The sequence below is a fragment of the Protopterus annectens genome, chromosome 3.part1 (assembly GCF_019279795.1).
Source record: "Protopterus annectens isolate FY-2018-M chromosome 3.part1, PAN1.0, whole genome shotgun sequence".
Classification (NCBI taxonomy): Eukaryota; Metazoa; Chordata; order Ceratodontiformes; family Protopteridae; genus Protopterus; species Protopterus annectens.
Window position 1 is genome coordinate 1,408,459,075 of NC_056732.1, and position 24,414 is coordinate 1,408,483,488.

The 24,414-nt window shown below is 43.3% G+C and overlaps 1 protein-coding gene across 15 annotated transcripts in view; it reads right to left on the reverse strand.

Annotated features, from left to right (window-relative positions):
* SCRIB (scribble planar cell polarity protein) overlaps positions 1 to 24,414 on the reverse strand; it is a 2,800,411-nt gene that overhangs the window by 2,531,893 nt on the left and 244,104 nt on the right. For all 15 annotated transcript variants that reach the window (XM_044067477.1, XM_044067487.1, XM_044067486.1 and 12 more), the window contains exon 7: positions 19,667 to 19,833. In XM_044067477.1, coding sequence (XP_043923412.1) covers positions 19,667 to 19,833 — 167 coding nt within the window. The remainder of the gene's footprint in view (positions 1 to 19,666; positions 19,834 to 24,414) is intronic.

Consider the following 24,414-nt stretch of genomic DNA (forward strand, 5'->3'; position numbering starts at 1 on the left):
TGACTGCGGGCTACTGAAAGCAGATAACCCAAATGTAATGACTGCAACAGTAAAACATGAAGAACATCTTGCTGGGGTAGCAGAGATCGAAGTTGAAACTGATCCCAACCCAATAACTAACACATGCTGTAGGAGGGTTAACACCTACTCAGTCCAATACTCAGATGTATGACTAGGAACAAAAGTCCAAGTCAACAGTAGTGATGCTGACCCTGAAAAATACAAAGTGGTCAGATAAATAAATCCTTGTAAGCTGGACAGCTATAAAGTCAAATTGCCAACACAGCTTGAACAGGGCTGGGGTAAGGGGGTTAAACTCAGAGTAAAAGATTCAAATGTAATACAACGTATTTTTGCTGACCAAACAGAACCACAAAAAGCAGACAAAACGTAAATGATCCAGACGTAACATCTGAATCAGCATGATACATTCCAGACTTTCAAAAACAAATAAGCATTACAAACTATGCAGGTAAGAATTCTTGCATTTAATATCTCGGACTCTATGAAACAAACAGCATTAGCTGCATAAAAAGCTTGTAAGAGAAGCTTCACTGATCAGAAGTGAATGAGATAACAGGCTCACCACAACATAAATTTCAAAAAAATAAGGCTACAAATATACCTAAAATGCTACATAATGAAATGGTGGCCTACAGTCATTTAGACATGTGACTGTTCTTTAGGCACAGAGAGAGAGATATCCGTCTTCCAGCACATACCCTTATGAGTAAACAGGAGTTGCCTAGCAAGTTTTAGATGCCAGGCAAAGTCCTGAGCTTTGGTCCTGAAGGTAATGAATGAAAATGGCTGAAAATGGCACTCCCAATCCTAGATCAACATTTGCCAAACTAGAAATGACATCTCTCACATACCTTTGATGCCAACACCATTTGCAGTCAATCACACTAGAATGCTAAGCAGTAATACAGGGCTAATAAAGAAGTTGATAAAGTACAGTTGTGTAAGAACTTGCCATAACAGTAAATGTCAAACTGATCATTATTGCTGTATTAACTTATGTGATATCCTTGGAAGGATAGCTGCACATCCTGCCAGCATGCCAAAGCCTGGGTACCCTCCCCCAATGCCATACAGCCAGTGTAAGACCTCAGCCCAACTGACACTGTGGTACACAAAGGATATATGGATGTAAAATAACTTGGGACTTTCTTGCCCCAGACAAACAGATGAAGCAGAACAGCTAACTATATGCAAATATATAAAGTACAGAAAAGATGGAAGAGAAAAAAGAAACCGCCTCAGCCACAGAAAGGAGTGGGGGAGGGATGTAACACTGCAACACCAGTGAGAGATTTACCATTATTGCATGTTCTTAACATAACTGTACTATGTCCTTCCTTTATCACTGCTATGTATCAATAACCTATGGGGGACTCCCAAAGCTGTCCAATAAGATAGGGAAGAGGAAATCTGAACAGGATTATGGCTCAGAATAAAGAATATTGAACAGGTAAACCCTGCTCTATGTTTAGAAAAAAAAACACCAATCTTGTAATACTTTGTGAAAGCGTGTACACAAGACCAAGTGCCGTACCATTCTTCAAGAGTAAATGTATAGTCCAAACCTTTGAAGAAAGCCCCAGACGATGCAACAGCCCTAATGGAATGGGCTCTAACAGAAGCTAAAAGCTGCTTACCATGAAAGAGTAATAAAAAGACACAGACTTGGAAATCCAAGTAGAAAAAGAATCTGGAAAGAGGAGCTTCCAAATTATGTTCATGGAAAGAGAAAAATCTGATCTGACTTTCTGATAAACTGTGTTGTCTAAATAAAATCCAAGTTGCCTATGAACATCTACAGAATGTAGGATTCTTTCTTCAAAATTCTGAGGGGAGTGAAAAAAAAAAGGTATGCAAGTTAATATTCCAATTCAAAGAAAGCACATTAACTATGTGAGGTAACTTGTGATGACTGCTCCTAGCCAAATAAATCAGAAATGGGAACCAGCAATGCCTTGACCAAAACAGAGATGCAAACAAATTTTTGGTGCATCTTTCTTGATTGCCAGAAGGAGCTTTGAAATCAAAGGAATTGGAAGAAAGACGAATGAACCTTCCTTCTTTTCCAAGAAATAGTCATGGCATTGGTTTCTCCACTCCTTGGGGCATGGCAGTGTTAAACAAAACATTCAGAGCTATTTGTTGTGTATGTAGGCAAACAGGTCCTACTAACTTAAACACTCATGAGGGCCTGCTCAAAAAATATGAAGGTTTAAACTGAGCTTGGGAAAAAAGTTAGCTTGTTTTCAATTTCCCAAGCTATCAGGGCTAATCTGCATAGATGGTTAGACTTAATCACCCCTAGCTTGCTGATATAACCATATAACTCTGGTGTCATTTGTGAAGAGTCAAAGAGGACCCAGACTCCAGAGGTGATGCAGAGAATGAAGAGCTAGAATTAGTGCCTCCATCTCTTAAGTTGATGTCCTTTTCTTCTTGTTGGACCATACCTTCTGAATTGTGATACTCTTGGAATAAGCACCCAGTGCAAGATCCGAGGCATCTGTGAAAAGACTTTGCAAGATCCGAGGCTTCTGTGAAGACTTTGGTAAGAAGGAGGAGGAAGAGATATCCCTAGATTAAGTGAAACCTGGTCTTACCACCATGAAAACTCCTTCCTGATAAAGTGCATAAATGGTAGCTTGAAGGCTTGAGGATAGCAATGCTAAGTCCAAACTAACTTCAGATACAACTGTCTTCCTCATATGGAGTCTGCTCAAATGCAACATCTGAATTCATTGAAGCCACATAGCCTAGAACTCTGAGAACTTTCCTGCAATTGTCAAATCCAAAGACAGAAGGCTCAGAAAGAAGCATCGCAGGAATAAAACCTTGTCTTCTGGATGAAAGACCGCCACTGACATGGTACTAATTCTGCAAACCCCAAAAATCTGATCTTGAGCCAGAATCAAGCAAGACTTCTTTAGGTTTAAAGTAAACCCCAACCTGGCCAGAACACAAATCATGAAATGCTAATGAGTCAGAAGCAGTTGTTGGGAAGGAGCCTAAATGAGAACACTTTCTAGATGAGGAAAAATGTGAATATCTTGAAGCCTGCAGAAAGCAGTAACAAGAGCTGGGCACTTTGTGAATACCCTTGAAACAGTAGAAAGACCGAAGCATAAAGCACAAAACTGAAAATTATATGAAGAAATTCAAGTGTAAATATGTCCTGAAATGTGAATGAATAGGACCATGAAGGGAAGCATCTTTCAAGTCCAAAGTCACCATGAAAGCCTGAGGAAGAATCAATGGAAACAAGGGCTGAATTGTCAACATTTTGAAACTTGAAACTTTCAGGAAAATGGTGAGGAAGGAAAAATTCAAAACAGATCTCCAAGTTTCCTCCTTTCTGGGAGCCAGAAATATCCTAGAATAGAAACTTGTTCTTTGTAAATTAAGAGGAACCAGTTCTATAGTATCCTGAGAAAACAGGACTTGAAGAGGCAACACAACAAGATGAAATTGGCTTGGAGGAGGTTCAGAAATTCCTGGGAGACAAGAAATCTTTTCAAGCTGTTTTGTACCCATTTTGCATGCTGGACAGAGCATGTTTATCTGAGGTGATCATCCACCAAACTGGCACAGGAAGAGAGCGCCTTGGAGATAAAGGAACCTGAGATAAGCCAATACTGGGAGAAACTGTAAGAGGAAGCAAATAATCAAAACGGAAGTGACTTGTCCTGAAAAGAGGGCTCAGAACATCTTGAACTTGGGTGAAATTTCTCCTGAAACCACCTTCTCCGAGGTCTCTTGCCTTTCTGAGTTTATTTCAGGTCTTTATGGAGAAAAAGACCAGCTTTATAGGTTCATAGGTAGGTACTAGGCTATTGGCCCAAGGGCCTACGTAAGCCTAGCCAACAAGGTTCCCTGGCTTACGCCACCAAAGAAAGTTTTTTCCCTGTGCCACTGTCGAGCAGAGACACAGAAGTGATCCCCAGTGTATATTTCCTATTTCCCATCCACTCATCAAGATTTTTCTTGAAGATTGCTAATGAAGAACATTGCTTGACATAGATGGGTAGCCTGTTCCAGAGAATGGGAAGTCTCTGGGACAGGAATCTATCCCTCCAGCATGTCCTGTTTATTGTGGTGACAAGGTTTAGGTCCCTAGAGCGTGTAGCTCGGAGGATTGGGATTTCTTTTGGTGTAGCATGTCCAACAGCTCTTGGTGTGACACAGCTTTATATGTTAGGCAGAGATCACCTTGGAGTAGGCGATATGCTACGGAGTAAAGCTGGAGTTTTTTGAGGCGGTCAGTGTAGGGCATTTGTTTGAGGCCAGTAATCCTCTTTGTGAGTTACTTCTGTGGTCTTTTCAGCTGCTGCAAATGTCTTGTGAGGTACATTCCAAAAGGGGCGTTGTACTCTATAATGGGTCTAATGAGTGTTGAGTAGAGGGGAACAATGACCTCTTTTTTCCTGGATGAGTACCATTTTATGATGGGGTGTGCCACGTAGAAGGACTTTCTGACTACTGTGGCGATGTGACTATCAAAGGAGACTGGGTCCCAAGGTCTCATCACACATTCGGTGTTAAGTAGACTGCTGCCTATGAGGTAGTTCATGGGTACAGAGTTTTTATCAAAGGGGATGACACTGCATTTTTTTGCACTGAGCTTAAGGCCATGGCTCTGACACCAAGCATCTGTCTCAGTGAGGCCCTTCTGTAGGATGTCCACATCATTTGGGGACTTGACTATGGCTCCTCGTTGGCAGTCATCTGCAAACTTCGTTATCAGAGGCCTTCTGTGTTAGCCTGTACTTCAGGGAAGTAGATACCAAACAGGAGAGGTCCCAGGACGGTACCCTGTGGTACTCCACTTTTCACTGCTTTGAGGTCAGATTTGGAGTCTGCAACCTTTACAGCGTGGGTTCTGTCAGTGAGCCAGTTGGCAACCCATCTTGTGACGTAGGGATTTATACCTAGGTTTAGTGAGTTTAGCTATAATTCTAGAATGGGGGATGGTGTTGAAAGCCTTGGTGAGGTCAAGACAGGCTGTGTGAACCACCTTACCCTCATCTACGGCTTTTGTGACTGCCTCAAAGTCGTCGATCAGGTTCAGGAGGCATGATCTGCCTTTCAAAAACCCGAACTGGGTGGGATCCAGAGTTTGGAAGTTACAGTTTGGAGGTTACCAATGTCTTTGTTTAGGAGTTCCATGATGATACATTCCATGGCCTTGCAGACCAGGCTCATCAGGCTACTAAGTCGATAGTTCCTGGGATCAGTGGTGGCTCCCCCTTTGCAGAGTGGGATAACTGTTGCTGTGCGCCATTCAGTGGGCACAAAGCCTGATGCGAGGCTATTATTGAACTTGGTGCTTAAGTCAGGAGCCAGTTTGTCCTGAAGTTCATGTAAAACACAGCCTAGGATGTTGTCCGGTCCCATGGATGCTAGGTTTTTGGCTTTAGAGAGTGCAACTTTTACCTGCATAGTTGTGATTACAGGGACTCTGCATTCTTCCTGTATAAATATGGGCCCTTTAGGGGGTGAGAGGGGGTAAAGTTAGCACTGAACCTATCTGCCAGGATGTTGGCAATATCAGTTGGTCCTGTAATTCTTGTGCCTTTGTGCTGTAACTCAGAGCAGATCTGGGTGTTGCCATCGAGATTCTTGACATAGCTATAGAATGCTTTGTGGTTTTCCTTGGAATTAGTGGCAATTTTGTTTTCGTAACTAGCTTTGGAGAATCTTATAAGGGATCTCAGCTTCTTACTGAGGCTAACCAGGAAGCTCCTCCACTCATGGGATTTTACTCTCTTTTGCAACAATTTCTTCCTTCTGTTGTACAGTTTGTTTATGGCAACTTCAGATGCATTATGCTGAGCAACTAGCCTGGAGGTGTGGATATCCATAATGAATATGGACACACCTCTGACTTTGGTGTTTCAGTCCAAGTTACATGGCTGAAAAGTGTGGTATGAGTTATAGCCTGGTAGTGCAGGGGTGCACTCTGGATCCTTGAACCAGGTCTCAGTCACTGCACAGATATCGATGTTCTCCATTTTAAGGAGTGCCTCGAGTGAGTGCATTTTAGGATTTAGACTTCTAGCATTGAGTAGCAAGGACAATTTCTCTAAAAACTTGGGCACAGTTGAAAGAAAAGTTTGTTTCAAGTCCTGTATGACTTTACACTTTTCCTGCAAGGATATGAAAAGCTTTGCAGCTATAGAACCAAAAAGACTATGCCTGTCTGAGGGAGAAACCAACAATTTTACCTTAACATCCTCAGGCAAAGACTTGAAGTCTGTGCCTGGAAAATTTACAAAGAACTGAACCAGTGGCAGCAGCCCGGGAAGAGGCATCATAGCTACTCTTAATGGAGTGTCTAGGACTTGACTAGGAGAATTTAGTAAGGACAAAGCAGAAGACTTAGCTTCTGAATCAAAGTTAGAGAGAGCACCTTACCACAAATAAACAAAAGGTGCCTGATCATATGGGTTTGGTAATTTATAATTCTAAACGCTAATGTGGCAGAAGTATAAACATTTTTGCTGCATCTATCAATGGCTCTACCATCTTTATCAGAAGGCAAAACAAATGAGGAAGAAAAAAAAACTTAGAAAGCTGTTCAGTGGAAAAAGTAACAGAAGGATCCGAAACAGGATTCTTGCACAGGATCTCACCTGGGTATGTAAAATCTGTCATGTTTCTTAGCAGCTAGAGATTGAGGCCCAGGATTAAGGTTAGTAGCAGAGTAGGTGTTCAACAAATCTTGAAATAAGGGAATTGCCAAAGATTTAGGCACACCCACTTACAGAAGAGCACAGTGCCATTTTTGGATATCTGACAACGGACAACCCAACCACTGAAAATCCTGCATCACCTTGACAATGGTATCCCTAAAAGAAATCTCCACTACAGGAGAAAAGGGAGATAAAGTATCTTCTTCATTAGAAGAGCAAACAGTAGCAGAATGAATTTGGGATGAATAAGCCAAGTAATCAACCCCACAAGAATATCACCCCTCCTCATCCACAGAATGTTCTCTAGGCCTTTTAATGGGAGAAGAGGAAGAAACAGGAAAATAAGGTCATTTAAAAGACATAATAGTCTTAAAAAGACCTTGTGTAAAAATTCTGCCACTCCTGCTGTGGATCTCTCACAATCAAAGGAGAAACTTAGTCTTTTTTTTTTTTTAAATCCAATGTCTGCTCTGATGTACCTCAAAAAAGCTAAGATCTCTTCCCTAAGATATGAGATGCATCATCCAGTCCTCTGGCATAAGCTGTAGTTCTCCCTTTTGTCCAAAGGACAAGACTAGTTGGATATGATGAATATAGGCAAATGCTGTGCTATATCAGCCTCCAACAAGGTTGCAATAAAATTAACAGCCTCAAAAGCAGCCAGTATGAGGTCTCTTCAAGAGAAAAACAGATTGGTCTGGATCAGACTCTGCATCAGAAGTGTCCATCTTAAGATAAGGTGAAGACGACTTCTTTGTCAAGCAGTCATCAACTGTCGAGGACTCAGATATAGTACAGTTTTGTACCTACCATAAATGTAGATGTTCGAGTGCTAATACAGCTGCAGTAATCACGGATGGGTTTTCAGCCGTCAGGCGGTCCCTCGGTCGGCCGAATTCCAAAGTCTTGGTCCGGCGTCGGTTGTCGTCGCTTACTCTTCTGACGTCAGGAAGGTCAGAGTATATAAGACACAGCCGACACCATGTTCTTCAGTCTTTCTTGCCCCAGATGTCAGGTGCCCCCAAAAGGAAGGCAATACATAAATAAGTATTATCCACATATGCAAGCAATGAAAAGTAATGCAAAATCAGTGTAAGCAAACAAATAAAACATGGCAGGATAACCCAGTCAGGAGGTATGAAGAGGTTGTTAGGCCCCATGTCCTTACCAAGTGGGGAAGGAGGGAGGGAAACCTGTACTGCAGCTGTATTAGCACTCGAACATCTACATTTATGGTAGGTACAAAACTGTACTATGTTCATCGTGCATACAGCTGCAGTAATCACAGATGGGTAGAGTCCAAAAGCTATGCATAGGGTGGTAGGAACTATGAGGAACTGGGTTGAGCCAGAATGCCCTGCAAAACAGCAGTGGCAAAGCCTGCTCTTGTTCTGGAATATAAGGGCAGGTGGTAGTGTTTTGTGAAGGTATGTACAGAACTCCAAGTGGCTGCCTCCAAAATATCCTTAGTAGGCACACCTCTGAGGAAGGCTGTAGAGGTGGCTGTGGCCCTGGTGGAGTGAGATCTGATTCCAGTAGGGACAGATTTCCCATGATAGGAGTAACAAAATCGTATGCAGTGACCAATCCACTTGGAAATGGTCTGTTTGGTAACTGGATTCCCTTGAGCCCCCAGGGCATAGGACACAAAAAGCTGTTCTGATTTCCTGAAGGACTTTGTTCTGTCCAAATAGTAACGTAGCTGCCTATGGATGTCTAAAGAGTGAAGCAGCCTTTCCCCTTTGTTTTGAGGGTTAGGATAAAAGGTAGGTAGGTGTATGGCTTGGTTTAAGGCTACTCTGGATACCACTTTTGGCATAAAAGATGGGTTAGTACGAAGGGAAACCCTATCCTGATGGAAGATGAGGAAGGGCTGCACCGCCATGAGGGCCTGTAATTCAGAAACCCTACGAGCTGAAGTGATGGCCAGAAGGAAAGCTGTTTTCCAGGACAAATATTGCAGATCTGTTGAGGCAGCAGGTTCAAAGGGAGGCAATGTTAATTTTTCTAGTATGTAGTTAAGGTCCCAGGCTGGTATTGGTTGCTTCCTTGGAGGTCTTATATTCTTAGCCCCTCTGAGGAACTGCCGTAAGAGTGGGTGAGAGAATAAAGGAGGATCTGTGTTGAATTCTGCAGAAATGGCTGAGGCATGTATTTTAATGGAAGAAAATGAAAGTCCACTGTTTAGTAGTTCAGCTAGGTACTGTAAAACCTGAGGCAAGTTCACTTTTCTAGGGTCCTGGCCTCTTTTCGCATTCCAACAGCAAAACCGCTTCCATTTTGCGGAGTAAGCTTTTCTAGTAGATGATCTTCTGGCCTCCAAAATGACATCCTGCACCTCCTTGGAGAGAAGGGTCTGTTGTGGTGTTAAGGAATTTTCCATGCAGCGAGGTTGAGTGTTTTCAGCTGACTGTGAAGGGTTTTGTAGCTGTTCTGAGTCAGCAGAAGAGGTATTAGAGGCAAGGACCAGGGAGGAGAATGTGTTAGACTCCTCAGGAGTGGATACCAGTGTTGCCTTGGCCAATCTGGAGCAATCAGTATCATCCTCGGGTTTGTCTGTTCTTGCTTTCAAAAGCACCTTGGGCAGAAGAGGCAGAGGTGGGAATGCATAAACTGTCCATGCTGTCCAACTGAATGAAAGGGCGTCCACTTTCCAGGCCTTTGGATGGAAGGTGCTTGAACAAAACTTTTTCAATTGATGGTTCCTGTGGGAGGCAAAAAGATCTATGTCTGGCCTCCCCCACGCTTGGATTATCTCTGTAAACACCTGAGGATGTAACTTCCATTCGTGTGGATCTGTCATATTCCTGCTCAGAGTGTCTGCCAGTGTGTTTTCCAGTCCTGGCAAGTACTGTGCTTGAAGTTCGATTTGTCTTTCCAGAGCCAAGTTCCAAAGAGTCATGGCTAGTCTGCACAAGGGGTATGAATGTGTTCCTCCTTGTTTGTTTATGTACCACATTACTGTGGTGTTGTCTGTTCTTACCAGTAATTGTCCTGGATGCAGGAAGTCCTTGAAAGCTGTAATTGCATTTATTACTGCTAGCATTTCTTTTTGATTGATGTGAAGGTGCTTTTCCTTTTGGGACCATCTGCCCTGAATGCACCTGTCCTTCATGTGCCCCAGGCGTAATCTGAGGCGCTGTGGTTATGACTTGTTTTGCTTGAGGCTTGCAGAATGGAAGGCCTGTGTTTACTTGACATGCTTGGGCCCACCATAGAAATTCCTTTTGCAGACTTGGAATTATTGGTATAATTGCTTCCAAACTGTGACTGTGTTGAGACCATAGATTTTTTAGGTACCATTGAATTTTCCTCATATGCAGCTTTGCACATGGGATTAGAAGAATGCAAGATGCCATGAATCCCAGAGCCTGAAGGATTTTCCTTGCAGTAAGCCTGGTACTTTTTGCTAGTGTTTTGAAGTACTGAGATAGTTGCCCTTGTTTTTCTGGCGTAAGATATGCCATCTGGGTGTTTGTGCCCAAGCTGGCACCCAGGAAGGTTATTTTCTGAGATGGTGTTAGCCTTGATTTCTCCTTGTTGATGGTGTATCCCAGAGAAAGCAGTAACTGTGTCACATATGCCAGATGTTCTAGAAGTATGTGTTTGCTGTCCGCTTGGATCAGGCAGTCGTCCAGATAAGGGTAAATTTGTATCCCTTGCAGTCTGCAATAGGCAATCACTGATGCCAGGCACTTTGTGAATACTCTGGGCGCAGTAGATAAGCCAAAGGGCAATGCAGAGAATTGATAGTGGATTGAACCTGCAAGAAATCTGAGGTATCTTCTGCAACTTTGTCTGATTGGGACATGCAGGTATGCCTCCTTGAGGTCCAATGTTACCAGCCAAAACTCCTTGCCCAGCATGGGAAGAAGTTGCTGTAATGTGAGCATCTTGAATTTTGGTACGTGTAGAAATGTGTTTAGGATGGATAAGTCCAGAATGGGTCTCCAGTTGGTTCCTTTTCTTGGTACCAGAAAGAGTCTTGAATAAAAACCTTGACCTTGTTGGTGCGTAGGTACCTTTTGTATAGCTCTCATGTTTAGGAGCTTTGAAATTTGCAGTTGTGCCTCTGCCCTTTGATTTTGTGGCAGGTTTGGCATGCCTCTCATTTTTGGAAGAGTGTGAAATTGAAATTTGTAGCCTCTGTTTATAATGTCCAGTATCCATTTGTCTGTTGTGACAATATGCCAATTGCTTGCAAATAATGCTAGTTTCCCTCCCAAAGGTGCTGCCAACTGAAACTTGCTTGGCATGGAAATGAGGGAGTCATTGGGTTTGCTTCCTGTATTGTTATGCACTGTCTTCACCACCTCTTGGTGCTGGAGATTGCCATTGTCTGCCTCTATATGATCCTTGTGATTGCCCTCTGCCCCTTGTGCGTCTGTATCTACCTCTTTGGGGCTTGTCAGTGGCTGGAAAGGACCAGTTTTTTGAAGGCCAATTCCTGCTAAAACGTGGTGGCTGGACCTGTAAGAAAGCTTTGACAGTTTGCATAGATTTGGCTTTTTCTTCCATTTTTCGTAGTATATCCTCAGCATTAGTACCAAAAAGTACATCCTTTTGTAAAGGAGCATTAAGAAGTTTAGCTTTCACATGATCAGGCAAATTTTGTTCCCTAAGCCAGGCATGTCTGCGAATAACTGATCCTGTAGCAGCCGCTCTACTGGAGGCCTCTAGGGCTTCATAACCACATTGTAAGGTGTGTTTACCCACTTGCTCCGCACTATGCATCATATCCTGTAACTCTTTTAAATCTGGTTGTTCAGGTTGAGACATTTTGTTTTTTAATTGTGATAGCAAGAACTGTTGATATTTAATCATATGAAACTGACAGTTTAAGGCCCTCATGGCTAGGGTGGCCGAGGTATATACCTTCTTACCCCACCTTTCTAGAGATCTAGATTCCCTTTCTGCAGGAAGTGGATTCTTGGCAGTGGAGGCCTTTAATCCCTTAGGGCCTTGTGAAATGGTTTCAGGGTCAGCATTATGGCCTTTGTAGAGAAATTGGTGAGAACTGGGTACTCTGTAATATCTATCAGGCTTTACTGGTGCAGGAGGCAGAGAATCAGGGTTAAGACAAGCCTCCGAATAGACATCATCCAGTACCTCCAAAACAGGGGGTATAGCCAGAGGTCTGTGCTGAGGTAACCAAAGAAATTCCCCAAGTCTTTTCTTGGAATCTGAAAAGTCTTGGCCTTCCCAATGGAAGTGTTCTCTCAAGGTGTGCAAGGTTTCCCCAAAAGAAAAATCCTCAGGGGGGGATACAGAAGGAATGGACTGTTCTGCATCCAAATCCTCAAAAGGGGAGTAAGAGTGTTCCTCTGCATCAGAGTGTTCTGATAAAATGGATCCCTGATCAGAAGAGGGGGATTCTTCCTCCACTCTGGGTCTCTTGTCAGGAGGGGGCTGAGAACCTCTGATAAGAGTTATTAGATCCTCAGCCATTTTAAGCATCTGTTTCTTAGGCATGGGTCCAGGAGATGGGCCTTGAGCAGCAGGCCTAGTGTGATGCCTGGCTGCTTTGGATTTAGTAAAGGCCTTAATAGAAAAAGAAGATGAAGGCCTAAATACACCATGGGTGGAGGTGGACCTGTCCACATTAGTAGGCTCGACATAAGCCGGGGCTTCGGTTGTAGTCTGGGAAAGGGCCGAGGACCCAGCGGTCTCGGGTACAGGAGACACCGCCAAAGGAGTGTCGTCGGTAGTCAGGGACTGCAAAGGCGTCTCGCTGAGAACCGGACCACGTGTAGCCTGTTTCGGCGTGGTGTCAGCGGAGACCACGGGCCTCGCGTGTCGGTCCTTTTCCTTGCGTTTTTTGGGTAAAACCGTAGTTGGAGTGTCCGACGACATTTTATAGTCAAAAGCTTTACCAAAATAGTGTTGGGCGAACTCCGCCCGACGCTTGATAGTGCGTTTATTGAAGGTAGTGCAAAAGCAACAGCCCGAGACGTCGTGGTCTGGGCCCAAACAAGGTATGCAAAGGGAATGGAAATCCTTATGCGGTATTTGCTTCCCACAAGAAATACGATTATTAACTTTTTCTGACATCGGTCTGAGGCAAGAAAAGTTTCCCCAACGGGGTACTTAGCTTTAATGAAGACTTCGGTTCCAAATATTTTCGTACTTCAGGAGCTGGCCGACCGGCACTTGCGAACTGCTTCTACTTCGGGCACCGCGCGGCAAAAAAGACTGAAGAACATGGCGTCGGCTGTGTCTTATATACTCTGGCCTTCCTGATGTCAGAAGAGTAAGCGACGACAACCGACGCCAGACCAAGACTTTGGAATTCGGCCGACCGAGGGACCGCCTGACGGCTGAAAACCCATCTGTGATTACTGCAGCTGTATGCACGATGAACATTTTACTCTGGACAAGTTCCTTAAGTTTCTAGTTCTCAAATAAATTAAGAAAGGAAAATAACATCTTAGGAACAAATCTGAAATCATGCTTAGCATCCAGGCAAAAACACACAATATGGTGAGTCTTGTGTAGAAATCTGCCTACTATAATTGCATTTCTCTCTCTTCGATGACATGTACAAAACTTATGTATTACGGAAAAGTGAAAGAATCTCCAACAGAGATACATATCTGCCCAACAAAGGAAGAGAGAGAAAATTGTACACCTCACAACCTAACACTAAAGACAGAGTTTAGGTCCTGCTGACATAGTTTAGGAAACATTTTATGTCCATATATCCTTTAGGCACCACAACATCTGTTGGTGCTGATATCATATGCTGGATCTACGGCTTAAGGGGCTTTGGTAGGCTTGACTGACGTATGGCTATTCTTGGCGAGATCCCATAGCATATTAATACTGCAACAATGATCAAGGAAGGATATCAACTAATACAAAAGATTACTAGCTAAGAAGGTGCTATAAGTAGTATAAGTAATGTGTATAGCGCGTTGTGTAAATGCGTACTGCTGTAGTATCATAATGTAGTTAGTTAGGGGTTTGAGAATCCTGCACTTGCCAATTGAGTGTGTGTGTGTGTTTCCCAGGGGAAGAGCAACCTTTTTGGAAACTACTCACACACCTTAAAAGTGGTATACTCATCTTTCCTTTCCAGGCTTGATGGTTACTGAAGCACCTACCAAGAGGAGAAAACGCTAAGAGAAGAAAGGAGCCACTTTTGAGATTAAGTATTTTCTTCTGATTTATTACTTAGAAAAACTGCATTGCCGCCTACTTTTCAGCATTTTCTTGCTTGCAAAAGTTGATATCTGTTAGAAACAGTATTTAGAACACACCCAGAGCCTGTTTATTGCATTTTTTGTGTTGCACTTAATTTAAAATCGTTTTTTCTTAAAATTGCATTTTACCTGCCTCTGACCTAGCACACACGTGTTGGGGTCATTTATTGCACTGTTCTGACTAGTTTGCTACTTGTGTCTCTCTGCTATCCTTAAACAAAAAAATCTTGCTATTTTCCCAGTTTCTATAATTTAAAAAAAGTTCAGTTACAGAGTTGCTGTTCTGAACTGCTGTAAGTTTCTTGGAGGCCAGTGCTGACTTGGGCTAAAGGGAAGTCTCTGTGTTCACCAGTGGCAGTGGTTAACACTGAGCAGCCTGCCTGTCCCTGTAGGAGTGGTTACTGCCTAGAAACTGTAGTTTTATTGGCCATTTTGGGTCAATTCCAAATTCTTTGATCTCTCTCTCTTAAAACCCTGCAAACGCGTGGTTTTGGCATCTTTCCAGGCTTGATAGTTGTTGCTGAAGCACCTACCAAGAGGAGAAAACGTTGAGAGAAGAAAGGAGCCACTTTTGAGATTAAGTATTTTCTTCTGATTTATCTCTTAGAAAAAATGCATTGCTGCCTACTTTTCAGTGTTTTCTTGCTTGCAAACGTGGATATCTGTGTTAGAAACACTATTTAGAACATACCTAGAGCCTGTTTATTGCATTTTTTGTGTTGCACTTAATTTAAAATAGTTTTTTCTTAAAATTGCATTTTACCTGCCTCTGACCTAGCACATACGTGCTGGGGTCATTTATTGCACTGTTCTGACTAGTTTGCTACTTGTGTGTGTCTGCTATCCTTAAACAAAAGGACAAAAAAATCTTGCTATTTTCCCAGTTTCTATCATTTAAAAAAAGTTCTGTTACAGAGTTGATGTTCTGAACTGTTTGTAAGTTTCTTGGAGGCCAGTGCTTGCTTGGGCTAAAGGGAAGTCTCTGTGTTCACCAGTGGCAGTGGTTAACACTGAGCAGCCTGCCTGTCCCTGTAGGAGTGGTTACTGCCTGGAAACTGTAGTTTTATTGTTCATTTGGGGTCAATTCCAAACTCCTTGATCTCTCTCACTTAAAACCCTGTAACTCCCTTTTTGCGTGGTCTTGCGCACAGAGCAGCGTTGGTTAGCTGAGGTATACTATTCCTGGCTCCGCAAAGTCTGCACTACAAATTTTCCCTTAGAACTAGGCAAGCCTCAACTCAAGTGCTTCAGATCAATGCTCTTCTGCAGCATTTGCATAACCCAAATCAGCACTTGTCCAAATCTCCTAGACAGCACTATTATTTTCCAAATCTCCTAGACAGCACTATTATAATACAGCATAAGACCCTCGACTGTCCGCAAAACAAGTGAAACTCACTTTTCCAAGCATGTCCAGAGGTCATCTTCAGGTGCACTCTCCAGTTCATCTGGTGGAATTGAGCATCCTGAGGCAATGTCACAACTGCCTCATGTATACAGACAACCCTCTCCTCTTACCTCTAGACACAAACACTTGAGAGATGCAAATACACAGCCAGACTGGAGGCTAAGCACTCTCAACCCATGACTAACAGGCAGTCAAGAGGAGAAGACACACACTAGCATCACACCACCAGTCACACCTGGATCTATAAAACAAGCACCGGCAAAACATGCACAAATACACAAAAACATATTCGGAGGCACTAGGTACCAATCTGAAAAAGAAACAGTGCCCTCCAAAGCAGACAAGCAAGCAACCTGCACCTCCAAACACAAGCCAGAAAACACATAATTCACCTCAACAGTGTGCCTCACGACACTCCCTAAGGCACACACCATACCCAACACGCTAGTAATAGGAGACTCTATAGTAAGGCACACAGATGTTCCACTCACCAGGCTGGACAAGGAGAAGGTTATTGTCAGCTGCCTGTCGGGTGCTAGGATCCGCCACATAACACAGGCACTTAGGTCACTCCAGAACAAGTACAAGTATGATGCTGTCATTGTACATGTTGGTGTGAATGATCTAAGACGTGCCTCCCTGGACTACATGAAAAGAGACATTAAGGAGCTCCTTGACCATGTAGCCCTAGCTGGTATGACCCTGACCTTGAGTAGCATACTACCTTCACCTAGAATGATACCACAATACAAAGACAAAATGATCAATTTCAACAATTGGCTAAGCTTCTGGTGTCATTCTAAGGGGATCCAGTGTCTGTCTGCCTGGGATGACATGATAGACGAGCCTCGCTGTTTCGCCAGAGATGGTTTGCACCGGTCACCCCTAGGCTTTCGAATACTGGCCATGGCTCTTGCCGTCCCCATAGTGCCTTTTTAGGCAACGCTCAAAGGACAAACCAACCAGCACAGGTAACCAAAAACTAAGAGTAATGCTACTCAATGCCAGAAGTCTCAACCTCAAAATGCACTCACTCGAGGCACTCCTCAGTATGGAGAAAATCGATGTTTGTGCAGTGACGGAAACCTGGTTCAAGGCTCCAGAGAGCAACCCAGCAATACCAGGTTACAATTCATATCATACCTTCCGGCCTCAGTTACCGAATTGCAGTACAAATGGCGGAGGTGTATCCATATTCATCAAGGATACCCACATCTCCAGGTTAGTGGCGCAACATGATGCCCCAGAGATCATCCATTTGCAACTACCAGCAGGAAAAAAACACATTTCAAGTCGTAGCCTGTTATAGATCACCCACCATGACCCAAGATGCTCACTCAGCATTCCTTGAGGCATTGGAAAATATAAAGGTCCTACCCAACACCATAATTTTGGGTGATTTCAACTACCCTGGTATAGACTGGGAGAACTACCAAAGTTCTAACTCCTATGGCCAGCGGTTCATAGAATTTATAAATTCAAATGCCCTTGAACAACTGGTATGTTCTCCCACTAGAGGGGACAACATATTGGAATTAATCACAAATATGGGCGCCCATTGTACCACACCAGATATCACTCCCTCTCTGGTCAGATCAGACCGCAAACTGATAACCCTGGACGTCCTCACCTCTCCACCTCCCCCAGTCAAAGAAACCATCGTAAAAAACCTTTCCAAAGCAAACTTCAAACTACTTGCGTCAGAAGTGGAAAGCTTCACTATTCCCTTGCAGAAGGATAATGATATCCAGGATGGAGAATCCTACACCAAGGCACTTTATATACATCTTCAAGATTGCATGGACCGTGCTATCCCAAATAAAACCAAGACTCCTTCCTCAAGCAAGATGAAACCAGTCTGGTGGACCCTGGCCACAAGCAAACTATATAATAAAAGGAGGAGACGTATACAAAAAAGGCCAAATCTCAAGTATAAAAATCATCCCTGATCAGCATTAGTAAGAAAATTGAGGGCCCTCATCAAGTCAACTAAAGCCAATTTCGAAAAGAAAGCTGCCAAGGATAAATATAAGGCCTTCTATGGTTACGTCAAAAACCTAAATGGCAATGCTCAGGTCTGTTCTGAGCTAGTACAAAATGGAACAAAATACACTGACCCCACTGACATTGCCAATATCTTGGCTGATAGGTTCAGTGCAAATTCCCCCCCACCACCACCACCTGCAGGGCCTATTATTATTCCAGGGGATTGTGTAACTCCAATTATTACTGATACGTTGGTTAATAAGGCTCTATCTAAAGCTAAAAACACTGCCTCCATGGGACCAGATGGTGTCCCAGGCTGTCTCATACGCGAGCTCCAAAATGAATTAACCCCGCATCTGAATACCCTGTTCAGTCTCAGCCTCTCGACAGGATATGTGCCCATAGAATGGCGCACAGCAACGGTGGTTCCGCTGCACAAGGGTGGGCCCACAACCGACCCTGGGAACTACCGACCAATAAGCCTGACCAGTCTGATCTGTAAGGCAATGGAGCGAATCATTATGGAACTCATAAATGGAGAGATTGGGAACCTCCAAACACTTGACCCCACACAGTTCGGCTTCAAGGGCAGATCATGTCTCCTGAACCTGGTGGACTTCTTTGAGACAGTTACTCAGGCTATAGATAAGGGAAAGGAGGTACACACGGCTTACCTTGACCTTGCTGAAGCATTTGACACCATTCCCCATTCGGGTATTATTGATAAACTCACCAACCTGGGCATAAACCCTTATGTCACAAGATGGATCGCAAACAGGCTCTCAGACAGATCCCACAAAGTAAGAGTAGAGGGATCTATGTCCGAATCCAGACCAGTAATGAGCGGTGTGCCTCAGGACTCTGTCCTGGGGCCCCTCCTGTTTGGCATATACTTCTCAGAAGTACAGGCAAGCACTGAAGGGCTGTGGCTGACCAAGTTTGCGGACGACTGCACACTGGGTGCTATAATAGAGTATCCGGCCGACATGGATATCCTCCAGAAGGGCCTTAATGAGAATGATGCATGGTGTCAAAGCCATAGTCTCCAGCTAAATGCTAAAAAATGCGTAGTAATCCCCTTTGGAAAAAACAGAGTACCCGCGAACTACCACATAGGAGGTAACCCCCTGAAATCTGAAGTAGTAATAAGGGATCTAGGGACCCACGTAGTCAGCTTTCCTTTGATAACCATGTTGCCAAGGTGGTTAGAAAATCCTTCTATGTGACCCATCTGATCATGAAAGGGTTTGCATTAAGATCTAAGGATGTAGTGGTGCCCCTCTACTCTTCCCTCATCAGACCCATTATTGAGTACAATGCACCAATTGGAATGATTGAGTACAATGCACCAATTGGAATGTACCTGGTTAGACATCTCCAGCAGCTGGAGAGACCACAGAGGTACCTCACTAAGAGGATTACTGGCCTCAAACAGTTGCCCTATGCAGCACGATTGCAAAAAAATAAGGCTTTTCTCTGTTGCATACCGCCTTCTCAGAGGCAATCTCTGTCTAACATACAGAGCCATGTCCAACCCAGAACTGTTGAACATGCTCCATCTTAGCAAAACAAAATCTACTCGAGCTACACGCTCTAGGGATATAAACCTCAGCACAACAATGAATAGAACATGCTGGAGGGACAGATTCCCTTCGCAAAGACTTCCCTTGCTATGGAACAAGGTCCCGATCTACATAAGACAGAACCCCTCACTATCACTCTTCAAGTGGAACCTTGATGAGTGGATGGGTAACAAAGTTCACACCAGGGATCATACCAACAGCTCTATTAGATAGGGGCCAAGGGTACTAGCTGCTAGATCTAGGGAACTAACCAAAGGGGCGGTGAATACCGCACAATGTGGCTGGGCTAATACATGCCTTCGGGCAGATAGCCCAGTACCTACCTATGAACCTATAAGCAAAAATATTTTAAAGCAGAGCGGCTGCTTAGTTATTCTGTAGCTATGCTTTGAACCAACATTTGTTGCCCCAAAAAATTATCTGCAATTATCCATCAGTTCATTATACAAAATTCTGGAGTCTCTCTTAAAAAAAACAGAGCACCCTGGCAGTCCAACAAGTAAATCTAGTCTACAAAAGACTTCACATCGACAAACTGTCTACATTAAGCAGATCACCCTCTACTGTTTTTAAGATTTTTATGCAAAGAGTACAACCCCATTCTCTTAGCATTTGATAAGGTGAAGTTTAAAACCTAAAACATTACTGCATCTCTCATTCTTCCAGATCTGCTTGTTTAAATTTCTCTGAATTGACATTTAAATTCACAGGCAGTTCTCTTACAGCCCAAACAAATAAGCATATGCAAGATCCAACAAGAAGAATTTTTCTTACCAAGGCTGGGAGAGGGTTGTTGTGGAAGGAGGTAGCAGGTAAGGACCTTCTCTCCACTAGTTTCATCATCCTCAGTTTGGAATTTAAGCATAGGCTGGGACTGATTCTCTGCCAGCCATAAGGCCTTCAAGTTCAAGTTTGTTAGGGTAAAAGGCAAAAACTGTAGTCTGGAAGAAAAAAAAAACATAAGTGATATACTTGCAGTCAGTAATTCATGTAAATGTTTTCATTTAAAAAAAACAATAGAAAATAGTACATAATCAGATCAAAATGATCACTTCTACCTTACACAACTTAGTTCTCCAGTTTGGTTCACAGTGAAAAAGGTTTAGCAAACTAGGAAAGTTTTCAAAACATGAAATGTATGCTTCTGAAAATCCAAGCTGCACAGGTGACACCAGAGATAACAAATAGTGCACAATCAAGTGCTACAAAATCATGTATTAATTTGCTAGAGAGGCACAGACTGCTTGAGAAATTGCCATAAAACAAAAAGTTGATACAATTTATCTTATATGTTCATAGGCATGTACTAGGGTAGCTGCCCTTGTGGGGTCATTTTAGGCATAGCCACTTTCCCTTTTTGTATTCATAATAACTCATCCCATTTGGTTACAGCTTGGCCTTACCCATCCATGGTCAATAATTATACATTACTCCTAATGAGAATAACTGAGATCATACCACAGATAATATGAGGGGACCCATGCATGGGCTAAAGCTTTTAGAAGCTGTCTCTGTACATTAGCAGTACATGTAGCAGTTCTGCGGCACGTTTTCTGTTTCCCATCCACATATCTATGTGGTGTTTGAATATGAACATGGCTGCACTTTGTTTTATATGGATGGAGGAGTCCATTCTAGAGCATCTTTACCATCTGTAATATATAAATGTCCCTCCAAACTGTTTGGATGATTTTGCATTTAGATCCCTAGACAGAGCATTTCTGATGACATCTGACTTGCTGATGTGCCATAAATAATGGGTTGGGGGATGCCTTGTATGCCAGATACAGATCATTCGCTTAGCAGTCTGTATTATACAGAGTATAGTGACAGGGCTTCGAGCTGGTCCATGTAAGACATGTTTTCACCTTGTATCTTTTTAGTATGGTATATCTGTGGGTGTTCCAGTTATGTATGCTTGGACAGACACATGCCAAAGGGAGCATTATATTCAATGACTAGCCTAAAGACTGTGTAAATGGGGACAATGTATCCCAAAATCTAAATACAATCCCTTTGTTTATAAGCTGTGCAATATAAAAGGGCTTTCTTACAAGTGACACATGCTTGTCAAAAATGTTGTCACTGCCAAAATAAGCACCCACATCCCAAAAAAAAGTACAGTTTTGTACCTACCATAAATGTAGATGTTCGAAGATCCACATTGCTGCAGTCCTTACACTTGGGTAGTCTGCTGTCCTCGGTCGGCCCGAATATCAAAGTATAAGGCTGACGTCGGTCAGGGCGCATTTGACTGACGCCAGGACGTCAGGGTACAAATGCGCATGACCGACGCCATATCCTCAGTCTTTTCTTGCCCCAGATGTCAGAAGACCCTAAAAATAAAGGTCAAAACCAAAAGACAGCAAACAACCAACCAACCACCCTTGCACTAACTATATGTACAATATATACAATATACACAATATGTACAACCCAACCCACACAACCACCTCTAACAACAGAGGGGAAGGAGGGAGGTAATTGGACTGCAGCAATGTGGATCTTGAACATCTACATTTATGGTAGGTACAAAACTGTACTATGTTCTTCATCTCACATTGCTGCAGTCCTTACACTTGGGTAGAATCCCAAAGCAGAGGTAAGGGAGGATGGCTAACTACAAGGAAGCAGGAGCCGCCAAAATGCCCTGCAAAACAGCAGTGGCAAAACCAGCCCTGGACTTAGAGTAAAGTGGCAGGTGATAATGCCTAGAGAAAGTATGCACAGAACTCCAAGTAGCTGCCTCCAAAATATCCTTGGTTGCCACTCCCCTCAAAAAAGCTGTTGAAGTGGCAGTAGCCCTAGTGGAATGAGGCCTAATCCCAGCTGGAATCTCCTTGCCATGATGGGAATAACAGAAAGCAATGCAAAACCCAATCCACTTAGAAATAGTTTGTTTTGACACAGGCTTGCCCTGAGAACTCAAAGCAAAAGAAACAAACAACTGCTGAGACTGCCTGAACCCTTTAGTTCTGTCCAAATAATAACGCAACTGCCTGTGAACATCTAAAGTGTGCAAAATCTTTTCCCCTTTATTTTGGGGATTTGCATAAAAAGTAGGCAAATGTATAGTTTGGTTTAAAGCCACACTAGAAACCACCTTAGGCATAAAGGAAGGATTAGTACGTAATGATACCCTATCCTTATGGAAAATCAAGAAAGGCTCAACCGCCATAAGGGCCTGTAATTCAGACACCCTTCTTGCAGAGGTAATGGCCAATAAAGAAGCAGTCTTCCATGATAAATATTTCAACTCAGCAGTAGCTGCAGGCTCAAAAGGTTGTAGAGTGAGTTTCTCCAACACAAAATTGAGATCCCAAGCAGGAGCAGGAGCTTTTGGGGGTCTTATATTCTTTGCCCCTCTAAGAAATTGCTTGAACAAAGGATGAGAAAACAATGGTGGGTCACAATCATAGTGAGCCGAAATTGCTGCAGCATGAACCTTAATAGAAGAGAAAGACAAACCTTTGTCCAGTAACTCAGTAAGATATTGAAGAGCCACACTCAAATTAGGCCCAGAAACATCAAAATCTTTTGCTGCACTCCAAAATAAAAATCTCTTCCATTTATGCCCGTACACTTTCCTTGTACTAGGCCTTCTAGCTTCCAAAATAACATTCAAAACTTGTTGAGGAAGTGGAGGCCCACTATGGTTCAAAACAGAATATGCCAGGCTGTTAGGTGCAGAGAGTGAAGCTTGACATTGAGCAAATGGCTGTCCTCCTGTGACAACAGGTGTGGAATCGAAGGCAAAGGCCATGGAGGCTTCCGTACTAGACTTCTTAGTAATGGGTACCAGTGCTGTCGAGGCCAATCTGGAGCTATTAAAATCATCCTTGGCTTGTCCTGTCTGACCTTCAGAAGTACCTTTGGGAGGAGAGGCAGAGGTGGAAAGGCATACACATGAAGATTGCTCCAATGGAAAGAAAGAGCATCCACTCTCCAAGCTGTGGGATGAAACCTTTTTGTGCAAAACTTTGGCAGCTGATGGTTTAGTGGAGAAGCGAACAGATCTATGTCTGGAGTTCCCCATGACACTGTCAATTTCTGAAATACATGAGGATCCAATTTCCACTCGTGGGGATCCATAATTCGTCTGCTCAACACATCTGCTAAGGAGTTCTGTGCTCCTGGCAGAAACCTTGCCTGAAGATTGAGCTGTAAACTGAGAGCAGTCTCCCACAAAATCATTGCTTGCCTGCATAGAGGATAAGAATGCGTTCCCCCTTGCTTGTTGATGTACCACATGACAGTTGTGTTGTCTCTTAGAATTAACACCTGTCCTGGAAGAAGGAATTCCTTGAAAGCTATTAATGCAAACTGGACTGCTAACATCTCCTTCATGTTGATATGTAGATGTTGTAGTCTGACAGGCCACTTGTTTTGTATCCACTTTCCATTTAGATGAGCTCCCCAAGCTTTGTCTGAGGCATCTGTCGTTAAAATCTGACTCGCCTCTGGCCGGGTCACAGAGAGTCCCTTGTTTAGGTGACATTCCTGAGCCCACCACAAAAATTCCTTCTGAATGCAAGGTATTATTTGAATGACAGTGTCCAGATCCTGGCAGTGCTGTGTCCATACATTTTTGAGATACCATTGTAGCTTCCTCATATGCAGTTTGGCATTGGGAAGCACCAGAATACAAGATGCCATGAACCCTAAGGCTTGAAGGACTGTCCTTGCAGTCAGCCCGGACTGATGAGATAGTTGATGGAAGTAAAGGGATAGACTCTTTTGTTTGTCCGGGGTTAAAAAGGCCATCTGGGATGCTGTATTCAGTCTCACACCCAGAAAGCACATGTCTTGAGAGGGTACTAGACTGGACTTTATTTCGCTCACAGAATACCCTAGGCATCTTAGCACTGCTATCACATATTCCAAATGATGAAGAAGCTCTTCCCTTCCTTGAGCCAGAATTAGGCAGTCGTCCAAATAAGGATAGATCTGTATTCCTTTTAGTCTGAAGAAAGCTATCACTGGAGCCAGAACTTTCGTGAACACTCTGCGGGGAGTAGATAAGCCAAAGGGCAATGCAGAGAACTGATAGTGAGAAGTCCCAGCTCGAAAACGCAGATACTTTCTGCAACTGAGTCTGATAGGAACATGAAGGTAAGCCTCCTTGAGATCCAAAGTTACCATCCAATGATCTTTGCCCAGCAGAGGTAAAAGCTGCTGCAACGTCAACATTTTGAACTTGGGAATGTCCAGATAAGTGTTGAGGATAGATAAATCCAAAATTGGTCTCCACGTGTTCCCCTTCTTTGGTACTAGGAACAGGCGAGAGTAAAATCCTAGGCCCACTTCTGGCAGAGGGACCGGCTGTATGGCCCCTAGTTGGAGCAACAGAGAAACCTGTTTGTGAGCCTCTATTCTTTGTTGAAGAGGAACGTCTGGCATGCCTTTGAAAGGAGGCAAGGTATGGAAATAAAACCCGTAGCCGTGGTGTATGATATCCAATACCCATCTGTCCTGGGTAATTAAACTCCAATTTTCTTTGAAAAGTGCCAACCTTCCTCCCA